General features: G+C 36.2%; 2 protein-coding genes across 2 annotated transcripts in view; one reads left to right on the top strand and one right to left on the bottom strand.

Moving 5' to 3' along the window:
* The window catches only part of LOC150095248 (SCY1-like protein 2), a 146,768-nt gene extending 139,089 nt beyond the window's left edge, over positions 1 to 7,679 (top strand). Inside the window, exons 17-18 of the mRNA XM_090410630.1 lie at positions 2,079 to 2,231; positions 7,511 to 7,679. Of these exons, the coding sequence (XP_090266756.1) occupies positions 2,079 to 2,231; positions 7,511 to 7,534 (177 nt within the window). The 3' untranslated portion in view covers positions 7,535 to 7,679. The remainder of the gene's footprint in view (positions 1 to 2,078; positions 2,232 to 7,510) is intronic.
* Positions 7,680 to 8,666: 987 nt separating this feature from the next.
* Positions 8,667 to 15,850, bottom strand: part of LOC150095247 (uncharacterized) — a 60,204-nt gene continuing 53,020 nt past the window's right edge. Inside the window, exons 4-6 of the mRNA XM_090410629.1 lie at positions 13,864 to 14,038; positions 9,341 to 9,474; positions 8,667 to 9,233 (exon numbers count right to left, since the gene is read on the bottom strand). Of these exons, the coding sequence (XP_090266755.1) occupies positions 9,128 to 9,233; positions 9,341 to 9,474; positions 13,864 to 14,038 (415 nt within the window). The 3' untranslated portion in view covers positions 8,667 to 9,127. The remainder of the gene's footprint in view (positions 9,234 to 9,340; positions 9,475 to 13,863; positions 14,039 to 15,850) is intronic.

Below are 15,850 nucleotides of genomic sequence, written 5' to 3'. Positions count from 1 at the left end.
AACAGATCGCCAATGTCTTCAAAAGCTATTTTTAAACGCCACGGTGTGAACTGTTGAGCAGTTCTCTCTAAGATTCATTAAGTTTCCTGACACTATAAAATTGGATGAATTAAACTTACAAATGTTTTCATGGATAAATATGGGAGATTTTGAAATGCAGTTGATTGATTTTCAAAGTAGCTCAATTTGGAGGCAGAAATTTGTTGATCTCAGAGTTGACTTAAAAAATATTGAAAAGTAGCGATTAGAGACAGGAGTACACAGATAAAAACCCATGTTTAAAAGCCCTTGCAACAGCATTACTATCCATTTTTGCATCTGTATATTCTTGTGAATCATTGTTCTCAGTGATAAACTCTGTTAAGTCTCGCCTTACAGATGAAACTAGTAGAGCATATCTCTAAACGTTACAAAATATAAACCTGATATAAATTATCTGTCATCAGTGATGCAGAAGTCTCATCGATGCTAAATAAATAAAACGTGCACTATTTTTCTTTCTCTAGTTTTGATTTGATGTTTTCTGCTAAAATGGTAAAGATTAACTTCTGTTTAATATATTTTGTAGGTAAAATAACATTTCATTTTATCTATAATTTTTACGTATTACTCGTAAGGGATTAAGAATTAATAAAAGCATATCTTTAATTTTAATTTATTTTCTTTTCTTTTATTGTACTTTTAATCAAGTAAACGATTATGTGATTGGGCACTGTAATATATTGGAAAAACTTGAAAAAACTTGTTCAGAATTTATTGTTGACTCTTTTGCTGATGTTAAAAATTGTGTCTTTAAATTGTGCGTCTGTATGTAGCAGCCTAGAATTACACTTAAAGGCAAATAAAAAATATCCACGCTATCAACAGGGTAGGACTTTTAAGTAAAACTTCCGTCACTAATTTTTACATTCGTTCAATCTTACATGACTCACAATAATCATTCTTACAATTATTCTTTGATTTTACCACTCTAGTGGAAATTTTTGATCATTTTAAAAAATTCTCCCAAAAAGACAGATAATAATATGTTGCCTAAAATTTCAGTTGGCACGCGAGGAAATTTTGCATCAAAGATTTGGCGATTTTGGCAAGCACACTTCAAAAGGTTGCCCACCACTGGTCTAGTCTATAGCTTTATTCCCTTAAAACACAATTTGAACTTTAATAATGCATCTTAAAGTTGAAGTGAATTTTTGTTATGTTCCATCGAGTCGTTTTCGACTCCTTGCGATCCCACGAACATACACTCTCCATTCCGATCTGTCCCTGACCATGTCTTTCAGAATTTCCAAGCGCACTCCAGTTGCTTCTTTAACTCCGTCCACCCATCTAATTCTTGGTCTTCCTCTTCTCCTGCTTCCATCAACTTTAGCAAGCATCATTATCTTTTCCAGACTGTCATTTGCTCGCATATGTCCGAAGTATGACAACTTTTGCTTGATGATCATAGCTTCGAGGGAGCAATCTGGCTTTATTATGTCTATCACCGATTTATTGGTTTGCTTTTCAGTCCATGGTATTCTTAGTAAGCGTCTCCAAACCCATAATTCAAATTCATCTATCTTCCTTCTTTCACTCTTTCTCGCGGTCCAACTTTCACATCCATACAGCACCACAGGGAATACCATTGCTTTCACGATTCTGATTTTTGTTGCGAGGCTAATATCTTTATCTTCAAAGATCTTGCTTAAATTTGTCATTGCTTTCTATCCGAGTAATAATCTTCTTCTAACTTCTTCAGTACGATAACCATCTTTATCAATTCGGGATCCTAGGAGCACAAAATTGTTAACTACTTCCATCTACTTCAAAATCGTTAAGTTCGCATGTTGCCATAACTTTTGTCTTTTTGAGGTTAAGTTTAAGACCATGTTTAGCACTTTCTTCTTTAACTTTCATAATAAGTTCCTCCCAATCTTCTTTGCATTCTGCTAGCAAGGTGGTAACATCTGCATACCTCAAATTATTAATATTTTTCCTCCAATTTTAATTGAAGTGAATTTAGATATATTTTATTGTCAATTTTATCGCTATATTTATATTAAATCGCTAATACGTATTCCAATTGGTTTATTCAGTCTAGCCCTAATCTCGGAATCGACTTCTTCAGTTCGAGTCGAGCCAACATGAGGCGATACTCCGCGGCAGCCCTCTATGCCACGACTGCTAGCCAGGGACCCAGCCCAGCAAACTCCGCCTCGAGTCTTCTGCAGCAGATTGGTTCAGGTGTGGTAAGTATTATTGACGCCTTCTGCCGTGCATTAATTACGTTCACAACATAACAGGTAACCCTATTAGGGTTTGCTAAGCGGTCCCGACACGACCGCACAAACACACGCACAGATGAAGCGCCACTCCGTACAAATTCCTATGTAAATGGCATCGAGTCAAATGAAGCGTCGCACATAATGGAAACCACGGCATACAAGGGCGACGTTGCCGATAATATACTTACCGCCAGCTCCAATAATTTGATAGTAAAGTAATTTAATATTGGAAGAGGTCACTCGGACGGCGTAAACGCCTTAGTTCTCTAATTGTTCCGCATTCAAAGGGAGTTCGTTCTATTTACATCGTGCGTCTAATGAGAGAGAGAAGGTGAGAGAGTAGGGAAAGAGGGTATTCGACATGCAACGTGATATCAGCACTATCGGGTTCGGCTAATGTCCAGTTATTGCCTTTTGACCTTCGCTGTACGGAGCTAAACGAAACTGCTATAATAGGGGTTCGATAAACTCTCTCTCTCTCTCTCTCTCTCTCTCTCTCAGTATATCTATCTATCTTTCTCTCTATTCATCACCTTTACTTTCTCTCTTTTTCCTCTTTTGTATCTCTTTTATCAAGACTTTTCCAATGAATATACTCTATTGAAGAGGCAGTAATTTTCATCCCGTAACTTGTATTTTTTATTTATTTTTTCATAAAATGCACCCTGGCCAAATCAAACGCAATTTTAGCGTTGTTGCTTCGACCGTACGTTTATCCAGGGGCGAATGCTGGTCTTGAAATTCCCGCTTGCCCTTGTTATCATTCAGGGAGTGAGAGGTGTGATTGAAGTCTGATTAACGGAATAATGAATTACCGACCATTTAAAACTATATATTTAGAAATTTATGTACATTTAATCTACAAATACAACATTTATTTCACAAATGATATTCTCTCTTTTTCAATTTAGCTACTTGAATGCAAATTCTACCCTACGGTTCTTCTTTATGAACTGGTCAATAACATCGTCATAAAAAGTTGGTTGTAACTTAATTTCCCCAAGCAACACGCACACTTGTAAAGGCTGGCTGAAGCTCACTGGCTAGAGCTACTTTGACTGCGTGTGGCCTGTGTTTAAGACGACGTGAAGGAAGCGGAAAGGGCTATGTGCGCGCATGAAATCACAGTGCTGCTGCGAGGAACTGGAAGCTCCCACAACCGAGCAAGCCAAGGGAGCTTTGACTAGACGAGCAAACATCGGCCTTCGATACACAACGCAAAGCTCAATTATTGCCGCGCAAGCTTAAGACGTCTTCTGTCTACAAAAATAAAAGCCTAAATGAAATGCTTATAAATGCGTGCATTTATTAACAAATAAATATTACTTCTTTCTCAATTAATGAACTTGCGCTGCAAGCTCATTAATTGAGAATTCGCCACTGAGTTTATCGAAGCTAACGCATACCCAAAATATGCTGAGCATCGTTGTGAATTTTCTTTCAAGTACAGAACAATTGTCTTGAGACAGCAACAATGCATTTTTTCTAGGAAAAAAAATTAAACATATGGAAAAAAAATTGTACTTAATTATCTGCATTTTTATTGCATTGTTTTAAGGCACTTATTTTGGGAGAGATAAATTGTCATTTTAAACCTTAGCTTTCTTATATCAAGTTAATTAGTTGGATAAAAATGCTAATTCTAAGTTGCGTACTTCAGAAATTGTTTCAAGGCCATTTTTTTTTCAGCCGATAACAGAGTTAGGCAATTTTTCGAGCAAAAAGTGGCTTTTTTGTGTGTTTTTTTATCCTTCGAAACAGAAACTGCAGATGTTGTTTTATTCATAAATCATAAAATTAAAATGGAACGTACAACACCCACAGTATCCATGCACTATTACCAATGAGGATTAGGAACATGAAATGGCAATGCTCGTCTATTCAGAAATGCACTTAACTATCATCGATGATGAAGACTGTTATAGTACGCCCACACTTTATAGAACTTCGCTTGGCTTGGTGCCAAGAATAGTCGATTCATGCTGAAGGGGAGAAAGAAATGAAGGATGTACGAATTGGTCGCCAACATGCGAAATCACGTGCTTTCGTGTTTTCTGTCGCTGTACTAGTAGAGCTTGATTTTTGTTGTCGGTTTTTTGCATTCCTTTTATTATTAATTTGTATGATGGATCCAGTAGTTCTTTCTTGCAAAAGAATATGGAATAACGTGCTGACATTCTGCGAAAAAGAACCGTCAGAAGGCCGTCTCCTTGTTCCCCTTTCTCAAGTCATAAAACGTGCAAGTGCAATTGCGGGCGTATCGGGGTCGACTGTTAAACGAATTCGTAGGGAATCAAAAGGTGAAGGTAAGCCAAAATTTAAATCTCCTAAAAAAAAGCGCCAGAAAAAAGAAAACCTTCGAAAACGTAGCTTTCAATGATTTTGATGCAGACGTTATAAGAAGAACTATTCACGAATTTTACGTGGTCGAGAAAAGAGTGCCAACTGTTCGCCATCGCAACGTAACTGGGGATATTGACATGTCGAAACTTTTTAAGCTTTCAGAACAGGCGATTGAAAGTATTACAGTTCAAAACTGGGGAAAATATTGCTCTCATGTCACCTCATTGGAAAATATGTATTGGGACAGAGATGGAATTATCGAAGAATTATGCGAACCTTTGGTGATCAGTTTAAGTGAAAGTGATGGTGATTCGGACACCGATTCAGATGACTATGAAGATAAAAGGATTTGATAATGGTATTTTTTTCCAACATTGTTTTTGTATGGGTTTGTTAAAAGAGTCACAACAAGTCATAAATAATTAATCGGTTTAGAACATTAAATTGTCTCAGTTCTCTCAACTGTAAGTTTAGAATATCTAAGTTCATTTGAAAAAAATTTCTGTTTTTCTGTATAATTATTTTTATTTTATAGAAAACCTTCTTAAAAATAAATTTCGTTAAATTTTTATTTAATGCTTACCTTTTTTTATTTTGTTAATACTCTACGTAAACTTTTCCGACTGTTATACAAGCAAAATAGTTACACTTTAAAAACAGCAATGTTCGCCAAAGAGAAGTTAATTTTCTCGACGTGTAATAATAAACAACTCATCCCAGAAGACGGATTGATTACCCTAATATCGGAATGGATTCTCCTTTTTGGGACATGCGCAGAAGTGTCGAAGGGTCTCGAATTTGGGCGTACTATAGCTTGCCAAAGGACTGGATTAAAAGGGTGTAATCCCTCTGGGAAATAGAAAAGCGATAGAGGATTTTATTATTTATGTCCTTTTGACTCTACTTTTCTTCTTGTTAAATAAACAAATAAAACAAATAGTCCTAACGAATCCATATCAGATGGGCGACTTTCTTTTAGCAGTGTTGTGGTAATCTAACATTTTTGTTGAAAAAAAAAAAAAAACAGAAATAAAATAGAAAGCTTTTTCAGCTTTAGTAAAGCATCGTATAAATTTTACAGCTCGAGGACTCAAACTGTCGCCCCTAAAATTCTTCTTCCTAATGGATTTTAGGCCAGGCGGCCTGTTCCTGTCTCATGCCATCTCTTTCTTCTTTTCCCACTTATTTTGTATCTGTATAATATTTTCGATAGTTTGCTGTTGTCGATTAGATTTAAATGTTCTTTCCATTTTTGTTTATACTGTCGTATGTAGTATTTAATTGGGTTTATATTCAGGGATTGTAAAATGTTTTAATTTCTTTTATGGTCCCACTTCATAACACTGACATATCTGAAAAAGGGTGCATGCCTTTGGTTATAACGACCTTGTTTCAAATACGGTATGTCACAGGAACCTTTCTAAGGACTTTTCAAATGAAGGTAAGTTAGCCAGTCTCATATGGCTGTTACAGGGTCTTTTCATCTTCTGGCAAAAGAAGCTAACAGGTCAGAGAATACCAACAACTAGCAAACTCCTGGTTCGTTGGTCCAGTGGTTAGTGTATCCGCTTTCTAAACAGGCTGTTATATATATATATATATATATATATGTGTGTGTGTGTGTGTGTGTGTGTGTGTGTGTGTGGAATCTTGTGGTGAGGAGCCATACCCATTCCAGTCAAAAAAAAAAAAAAAAAAAACACCCCTCTCGTGTCTCTCATAGCAAAGGCAATCGTGCTTACTTTGAAGAATGACCTTGTCCCTCTATTCCGGATCTATCTAAACCTTATTGAATATTTTGGTGGAATGAAGATGTACGATGTCTGAGAAATCGTTCCTTGAATGTCTGAACTGCCACATCGCTGCCCGGAAGTCAAGAATACGCTGCGTATTCTTGACCTATATAATCTATAAGGGAGATTATAACATAGCATTTCCCATAAAACTTGTCAGAAAAATACCGAGGAAAATTTTGGAGAAGAATAAATACTATGATATAAGCCAAAGGTGGATTTAAGTATTATTTTTTGTCTTTATTCTTCGAGTGTTTCAATATTTTTGACAGCATAGTGTAGTGCTTATATATAAATAAACCGTTCCCCCCCCCTCTCCAAGGGGATGTACTGTATAAGATACTTAAGACGAAAATTCTTAATTTTCTAATGATTTGTTTAATTATTATTTTTTTTTTGCTTTAAAACTTAAAAGAAAGTAAAATGACACAGAAGTATAGAATTTTGCCTTTATATTATTTTATTACTTGCATTTAATATATACAATAATGTTCAGGTTATTATATTTTAAAATCATAAAAAAATCAACAACTGAATTTTTATGACAGAACTATTTTTTCTAAAAAAAAAAATAACTGGGTTTATTGCCGTAATAAATAAAACCTAAAGAAATATAACGAATAAGTTTTTGGATCCTAATATTTAGTACTTTATTAAGATGACTGGTAAAAAAAAAAAAATAATAAATAAATAAATAAATAAAAGTAATATAAAATGTCACCACAACCTCTGTATAAGCAAATCTAGTTAATATTTGATGTGATTATTTTTTGTTATTTGTGCCAGTAACGTGGCGCCACCTAACATATAGCGAAACTTGAGTATATTTTATTTGGTTGTTTTATTATAACAATAATCTCAGTTATTTTTTTAAGATTTTAAAAATACGTTAAAGTGTGGCTTTTCTAATAGAAAAACTTAAATTTTTTTTCAAGAAAAATATTTGATTTCTTTGTAAATCAAATTAAATTATTAAACTAAATTAAATCTTCCATCATTAAAAAAAAAAAAAAAAAAAAAAAAACGTAAGCAATACTGATATAAAATTAAATTGACAGGCTTCCTATATAAAATATTTATATTTTTTATTCTATCTTTCTCTTTCAGCAATCACTATTTTCAAGCAAATAATCTCGTCCCAGGATCCATATCAAAGGGGGTAACCTCGGACCTCCTGTGGTAGAGGGCGGAGAACCAACTGCCCGAACGCCATCTGGTGCCGCTCAAAAGCAATAGTTGGGTGTCTGATCGCCTCTCAGCACCTCCTTATTGATCAGGACTTGCAGCCCTCTGTGTTCGTACGACACCATCAGATGCTCCGTACACACACACCCAGTGACCCAGCGTGTTAGCATCCCTCGACAATCGTCATCCAACTGACCAGCGAGAATTGGTCGCCTTGCAATGTTCACTAGACCCTTTTCCTGTACGCTATGTAAATGTGTCGCAGCGAGGATAAAGAGGGTCTTTGACAGTGCCCCGAAATTACTGAATCCTCTTACCGACAATCCCCCCTTTATTTTCCCGACCCACCCTCAACAGAGCGAAATGTGTACAGAACTGTTTAAAACTAACCAACCTCTTTCGCCGGTTGAGTGTTTTGCAGAAATTCTAAAGAATTTTCTGCGCTCTTTAGATGTAAATTTTTGGGAGTAGGACACGGTTCTGACTGTTCTTTGGCGTTTTTCTGTTTTTGATTTGAATTCAAACACTTCACTCTGTACAGAGCTTCCGTAGTTTGCACACAGCTCACGTAGATGTTATAGAAGGTTCTGGCATCATTTTGCTCTTTATCTAACATTACCTTTTTGTCTCCTTTATCGCTAAAAATATATTTCGCTTTATGGTTCATTGGCATATTTCTTTAATGTCAAAAATAAAATCGTGTCCCATCGCATATTTGCGTGTTTGTTTATTGTGTAATGTTTGCAGTGTGTGTTTATCTCTCAGCCTTCACTTCAGAATACAACAATCCCTAGATTAATGCACTCCTGATTAGTTTCAGGATTAGATAAGGCATGTTTCAGGGCCTTTAACTTAGGCCCTGAAACATGCCTTAATTCTTTTATAAAAAAAAAATTAAGGGTCAAAAAAGAAATCTGAGGAACGAATTATACTTTTTCTATAGGTTATTATATTCGATTAATGCGCCTGTTTTAAAGAACGCATCGCACTAATCGAGAGATTGCTGTATAAACAAAGTATATGCCGATCATGTAAAAATAATCTCATAAAAAGGCATGTAAAAACAATAGGAAACCACTGATAATATAAATTATTTATTAAACAATGCGTACAACTCTCAAGAAATCACAATTACAACTGAGAAAGCAAAAATATTCACTCAAATACAAATAAAATTGTGATTTCTTCAGAGGTCTGAAAACACAAAAGCGTGGCAATTCTGTTTCCATAGCAACCGCCAATAAAACCGATGCGTGTTGTGTTACATTGTTTAGCCATATACGCACTACAAGTATGACGTCATCGATTCATTTCGTCCATTAGCTTCATCGATCTAAGAACTGTTTTTGAGACAACGCATCACAGAATATATAATATATCGAAGTCCTACAAAACACCATCTTCATACTTGAATAGTTTCTATTCATCCACCAATTATACGAAGAACAGGAATATACAAATAATTTCTCACAAAGGCACCGGATCTGTATTTAAATACAGTGATTTGTTCTTTATCTTTCGATTCATCTCGCGCCGCACTTAAGCGTCTGACGTGATATCTATCATCTGCTTACGCTGCCGGACTTTCTCAGCGTGTTCTTTTTTTGCTTGTAACCTCGCCTGTAGTTCGAGAAGGTGCTGCTCCCTATAGGTGGAAAAAAAAAAAAAAAAAAAAAAAAAGGTTTTCAGTGGAATTAAGTAAGAATATACGAAGTTATTTATAGAAATGTTTTTACTGGAAAAGTACGTTACCTCATTCTGGACGTCGCTTCCATCTTTTCTTCTATTTTCTGTCTGTGTTCTTCAGCCTGCTCATTAATCGCACTTGTGACTTCTTCGATACGATCCTTAGTTTGTATTTTCTTTAATCTTTCCTCTTCTTGTTGCTAAGAAATATTAAAGAAAGAGAAAATAAAAAAAATAATAACTTAAAAAAGGTACAAAAATTCATGGATCTTCTAACATTTCTGTTTCTACAGTTGTTTAAATATAATATACCTATCATCAAGATGCTAATTCAATCATTATGATCCTTTCTTCAGTTGCAGCCTATTGATATGGATTGATCGACATACATCGATTGTTGGCTGTCAAGTGAAGATGTATATAGCATACTGTATCATAAACCATTCACATTTAATAAATTACAGTATGTTTATTTTTGACTGTACATTTAGTTTTACCTTTTGCGTTTGTTCATCTTGCGTAACCATAAAACTGCAAAGATTTACGACCAAACCAACATATTGTTGATAACTGTGTCATTCATAGTATGCAGACGACATATTCTTTCAGTCTAAGAAACACCATCCGAAGTATGAATTATAGGAATGATTAAACTTGTGCGAATACCTTTTGTGGAAAAGGTATTCGCACAAGTTTAATGCGTTGTCTCAAAATAATTTCTTAACTTTTCGTTATCAAAACAGCATAGTATGCCCGATGGCAGATAATAAGAATATGATGATGATGATGATGATGATGATATTATTAATTCTGTAAATTCCAACTGCTGGTTGAAGGCCTCTCTCATATGCCAAGAGGGTTGGGTCTCCTTCCCCAATGGTGATCCAGTCCATCTTGGGACAGTGTGAGGCAATCACAAACATCCATGCTCAGGGCGACATTTGACTCCAAGGTCAATTGGTTGGAGAGAGAGAATACGCTGACCAATCGGTATATTATTAGTATACTTTTTCAAAAAAAAAAAAATCAGCTAACGCCTTTTTATTCCCGTATACGGGAAGTAGGCGAGGCCATTTAGCCCTATCTAACTTTTGGAGACTGAGCGGGCAGTTCAATCTCCACTGGTACCCAATCAGAGATAGCTGGCCCAAGGCTATCACTAATTAAGCGGTACGCAGTGAAGAGAGACGGCTCAAATGTGCCGCCATCTCGTGGTCCCTAACCCTAACACAATATATTTAATGTCTGCAGTAATGTGGGTTCTACGGTCGATTTTCTTGAGTTTACAAGACGAAAAACCCGAGTTTCCGGGAGGAAAAATCCGCTTGCCCGTGCCAGAGATCGGCTAACTCGGGAACCGGGCGAAAAAAGGCTTAGAAAAATTTCCTCTAGTCGCCGACTAGACTCGAAACCAAGTCTTCCTTCGTGCGGCCAAGCGCCGTGATATGCAAACGCCACATCCACTGAGCTACACAGGCTCTTTATATCAATTAAAATGATTATTTTAAATCAAAGATTATAAACAAATATTTATAAAGCAAACGAGTCTGTTAAAAATTTAAATAGTGACGCCTTGACAGTTCGTTAAAATGTTTTTTTTTTTTGTACTAATGGATACAATTAGTTGCTAGTTTACCAGATGTGTCCTCCATCATCAGTGGAATCTACAGCTTCGTCTGAAACAGCATCATGTGTCCATTCGAGGCTATATGACGCAAGTAGGACAGCGTGTATGCAGTTCAACATGATAGAGGACTCACGACTTTGAGTACAGTATGACAGCTAGTACTAGACGTGCCAATATGTATGGGAATGTACCAGAAAAAAAAAAAAAATCAAAATATCAATGGACAATCTTGCCAAGTAATAATACTACAGGTTTTTTTTTTTTTTTTGGCACATATTCAGTCATAACACGGGTGTAGATAGGTCTGAATACACTTGGTAAGCAACTCGAATATTATCAGTAATACAACAAGTTACAAAGCATTGGTTGCAAGTCACCAATAAAAACAATGGAGAAAACTGTCAAGTCGTCTTCATTTGTTTGGTCAGTCATGAGATCTATGGGAAGATACGATGGACGTCCAGAAAGTAAGTTCCGTTTTTAAATATTTTCACTGCAACGCTACGATCGCAATGGCGCGCATGCGTGCTGAGTGTGTTGATTCGTTAGCAAGGCGTTGCTGCCATTTTCCGACATTCTCGCAGTGCGTACACTTCTTGGTGTGCGTTTATAATGTCTAAGAAAATCGAAGCGCTCGCTGCATGTGAAATTAGGTCAGTTATCCGTTTCTTGAATACGAGGAACGTTAAAGCAGCTGAAATTCATCGGAAAATGATTGAGGTTTATGAAGAACACGCAATGAGGGATTCAATGGTACGAAGATGGGTAAGACTTTTTAAAGAAGGAAGGACAGGTGTGTGCGCACGATGATGATGAATAGGGGATTCCCTATGACGTCACTCTCGCGGCAATTTCCAGAAGTTTCACGTTCACGTCTTCATAAAATTGTGTCGGAGAAACGGAAATCTCGCCACCTTCGGCTGGGAACAATTCCATCATCCCCCCCCCATATAGTCCTGACCTTGCGCCAAGCGACTTTCACCTGTTCAAACATCTGAAATCTTTCCTTGACGACGACGGAGGTCAAAGCAACAGTCAATACGTAGTTTGCCTCACAGCCGACAACCTTCTACGACGAAGGTATGCAACTTTTGGTGCCCCGGTATGATGAGTGTCTGAACAATGGCGGAAATTATGTAGAAAAGTAGTGAAAGATGTCTACTTTAATTTCCAATAAAGTTTTTTTTTGTTGTTGTTGTTTGTTTCTCTGAAAACCCATCGGAACTCACTTTCTGGACGTCCCTCGTATAAAACAAAGCCCTCATCTCATCTCTGAAACGCTTCTGATATAAAATGCCACTTTTCAGCTGAAGTGAAGTCAGATGGGTTCTGAGGAGCTCAGAGGATTCTCTGAGAATACAAAATTCCTCCATTGTAATCAGTATATAAACAACTCTTAAATTTCAGGTGAAATTAAATATACTTAATCGATCACCCGTTTTAATCTTTTAATGTGAATTATTCTTCACTAGAATGCGATGACCTCTGCGAGGGTTAGAGAAGAGAGTCGTTAATAACGATAAAGGGATATTTAATAGGTACGTAATTAAAATATTAAATATACCACGCAATATAAAGCAGGAAATTTAGCGAGTAGGCACAAACTGGTATTCGGATTATAATCATTAGTCAGAGCTCAAGTGTTCTGGTTAGTCTTCTTTCTTCCATCTATCTTGGTATCTTCGAGCGATTGGTGCATCAACGTATTGTATTCATGTACAGGGTGGCCATAAATTAACTTTTCCTCTCTGGAGGTATCTGTAGCTAATACTAATACACGGAATGAGACCACATTTTATATTAAGACTTTCGAAGACATGGAGAGATGAATTCCGCGAAAAAAAAAAATAGTACCAAAAGTCTCCGATAGGGGAAATTTTGGCGCTGGCGGAGTCGAAAGCAGTCAAATATTTGCAGTAGACACAGGTAAAAAGGATTATGCAAATTTTACTGCTCGTACGTGACAGCAACCAAAAGTCTCCGATAGGGGAAATTTTGGCGCTGGTGGAGTCGAAAGCAGTCAAATATTTGCAGTAAACATAGGTAAAAAGGATTATGCAAATTTTACTGTGCATACGTGAGAGCAGCGCCACCAATTCCACTTAAAAAGGGATTGGGAACGTTCAGGCAGTTATTCGAATGACTGACGAATTGTGCTCAATATGCGTCCTACCTTGCCTCAGCGTGCTTTACTTGTTAAGTTGTTTTACCTTAAACAGTGCAATGCCGTAGCGGCCCTTCGGGAATGGCTCACACCGGATGCAATTTGTTGTACACTGAAAAGGTCAGCACATTGAAAATCGTGTATGTGGTCTAGAGGAAACTGATTCTGATGAATAAAACATCATTTCCTGTGAGTTCAATCACTACATTAATTTCTGTCTCTCGCAAGTTGTTTTAGTTTAATTATTATTATTCTGATTATCATTGTAATGCGCCCTATATCCAGTTGGAATGAGTGACGCGGCTGTCGCTTACACCGTCGAAATGTTATTATTCCATTTTATCTGCCTTTAATGTAATTACCCGCTTGTTTTCGGCTCCACCAGTGCTAAAATTTCACCTATCGGCGACTTTTGGTACTAAATCTTTTTTTTTTCGCGGAAATCATCTCCCCATGCTTTCAAAAGTCTTATTTGGTCTCATTCCGTTTATTGATTTTAGCTACAGACCTCCAAAGAGGGAAAGTTATTTTATGACCACCCTGTATATAAATACGTACATAAACTGACTATTCGTAATGCTAATGCCAATTAGATCTATTGTTTCACTCAAATTTTTAGAATGTTTCATCTTTTCAAAAGATAAGCAGAAATAACAAATCACAGTTCGTTTATAAAAGGATAAATTTATGAAAAAAAAAAAAGAATCTTAAATCTTTTAAAACTTAAAAGTATTTAAAAGTAACAATTAACTATATTCATTTAATTTTTTTTATTTGAAAAAAACCGACTGAACTTACCCTTCTTCTTTCATCGGCTTTCTCTAGTTTTTCCACCAACGTCTCGTAAGTGAGTGGCTTCCTTTTCTTCTTCCTCTGTTTCTCCAAATGCTGTAATCGAACTGGGGGCAGTCGTCTGACCATTTGGGAGGAATAGTTGTTCGGGTTTGCAGCGTCAGCGGAAATCAACTCGAATCTTGAAGCAAGAAAATGTAAATCTTAATGAAATCGTTCAATTTGAATAGGCAGCGTTAACTTCTTGATTATATTCAGAGTACATTTGCCGACAACCCCGCCTTATTAGACGCCATATCAGGAATGTCTTAATTATCCAGAACGGCAAATGAATACATTGAACCGGGTGATCAGCTCTTTTCGGAGTTGGATAACAAACGGAATAGCATCGCCACTTTCTGCTTAAATCAATATTTCTAACAGGGGATGTTTGCGTTTCACTTTGGGGAGGGGAGTGTATTTCGCTTATTATGAACTGTAAACACATATTTGAAGCGGCTCGAAAAAGTCCTATGTTTGACCTCCGGAGCACGGTTTCTCATTTGTGTTAAACAATTTTAAAAAATTAGCCGACCCGTGATACGCATGGACAGTGGCGGCTCGTGGCTTGAAATCGTGGGGGTGCTGCAACTTTCGAAATATGCATACACATTGTAAGTACAGTGTATATGTGTTTGGATAAAATATCAAAATTATGGTAAAAATTTAAAAAAAAATTAAACATGAAAAAATATTGTTTATTATCGATAAAATTATACAGTTTGGAATAATTCAAAATTACTTGAAAATAAAATCCATTCTCATAAACCCAATAATGTTCTAAAATAAAAACTATAACAAATGTAATGTCTTTAATTGTAATGTGGAAATATTTAAAGAGACGGAGTAAACACGATAAGCACTACGAACACTCTACTACTGGCGCAAACTGCATGTAAACAACAGTGGAACTGCGCGACGGACAGTGCCGCATTACGCTAATAGCTCGCATCCCACTCTAACATGCATATGCTTGCGCGCGTAGCAACAGGACATAGTGGTAAACACAGTGCTGCTAGCGCCCTCCTAAGTGCTACAAGATTGATTTTTATTATTTTTTATACAAAATAAGAGAATTGGATAGGATTGTTGATGATAAAATTAAATATTACAAGCAAATATAAATAAATTAATAAATATATTTTTATATCGAGAAAAATTGAGGGTGCTGCAGTTCCGTAGTGCCTATGCACGAGTCGCCCCTGCTCATGTACGGTAGGTTTACAACGTTTGGTGCGTGGGACTCGCAAAAGGAAAACTGTATCTCTCCATGAGATCCCATTTTTTTATAGTGTTCAGCTAACTCATCTACAACTATGACTACAGTGTGAATTACCCATTCAATGGTGGCAACTGAAGTCACAGATGTATCGAAAACTTCAACTAATCCGACTGGATTATAATAAACATACATCAAACAAGAGGCTTCTATTTATTACTTGATTTGCCTTTTGGAAAATGCAGAAAGTGTAATTTCAATTTTCGTCCCTTATTCGTTTTTTTTTTTTTTAATTTCATTTTTTTCTCCATCGAATTTGTAGTTCGAGAAAAATGAAACTGCTTTTCCAGGCCTGAATAATATAAGCACGTAAACACAAGAAAGATATTTAATAACCAAATATTTCGGTCTGGAAATAGCAGACCATCTTCAGTGGCACTACAAGAACAGTTTTAAAAAAAATACAAGGTGGAATACTAACAATAGATCATTTAAAAATAGAACAAGCCGCGTGATGTTATATCAGTAAGTATGAAACGGAATATTTTGAAGTAGAAACATGATTGAAATAAAGATATTAATTAATAATATTAAATAACAAAATTAATATGAATTAATGAGTTATTCTGATTAGACTTTCCCAGATTTTTGATATAGATATACAGTCATTCCGATCCAGGTTAGGACGATGGAGCAAGGCATCCACGCTTTCTTTGAACAAACGTTCAAGCCTAT

The sequence above is a fragment of the Typopeltis vanoorti genome, chromosome 20 (genome assembly GCF_054136105.1).
Source record: "Typopeltis vanoorti isolate ZY-2024b chromosome 20, IOZ_Tvanoo_1.0, whole genome shotgun sequence".
Classification (NCBI taxonomy): domain Eukaryota; kingdom Metazoa; phylum Arthropoda; class Arachnida; order Uropygi; family Thelyphonidae; genus Typopeltis; species Typopeltis vanoorti.
The sequence above is the reverse complement of the archived record's forward strand: the minus strand, read 5'-3'. Positions and strand labels throughout refer to the sequence as shown.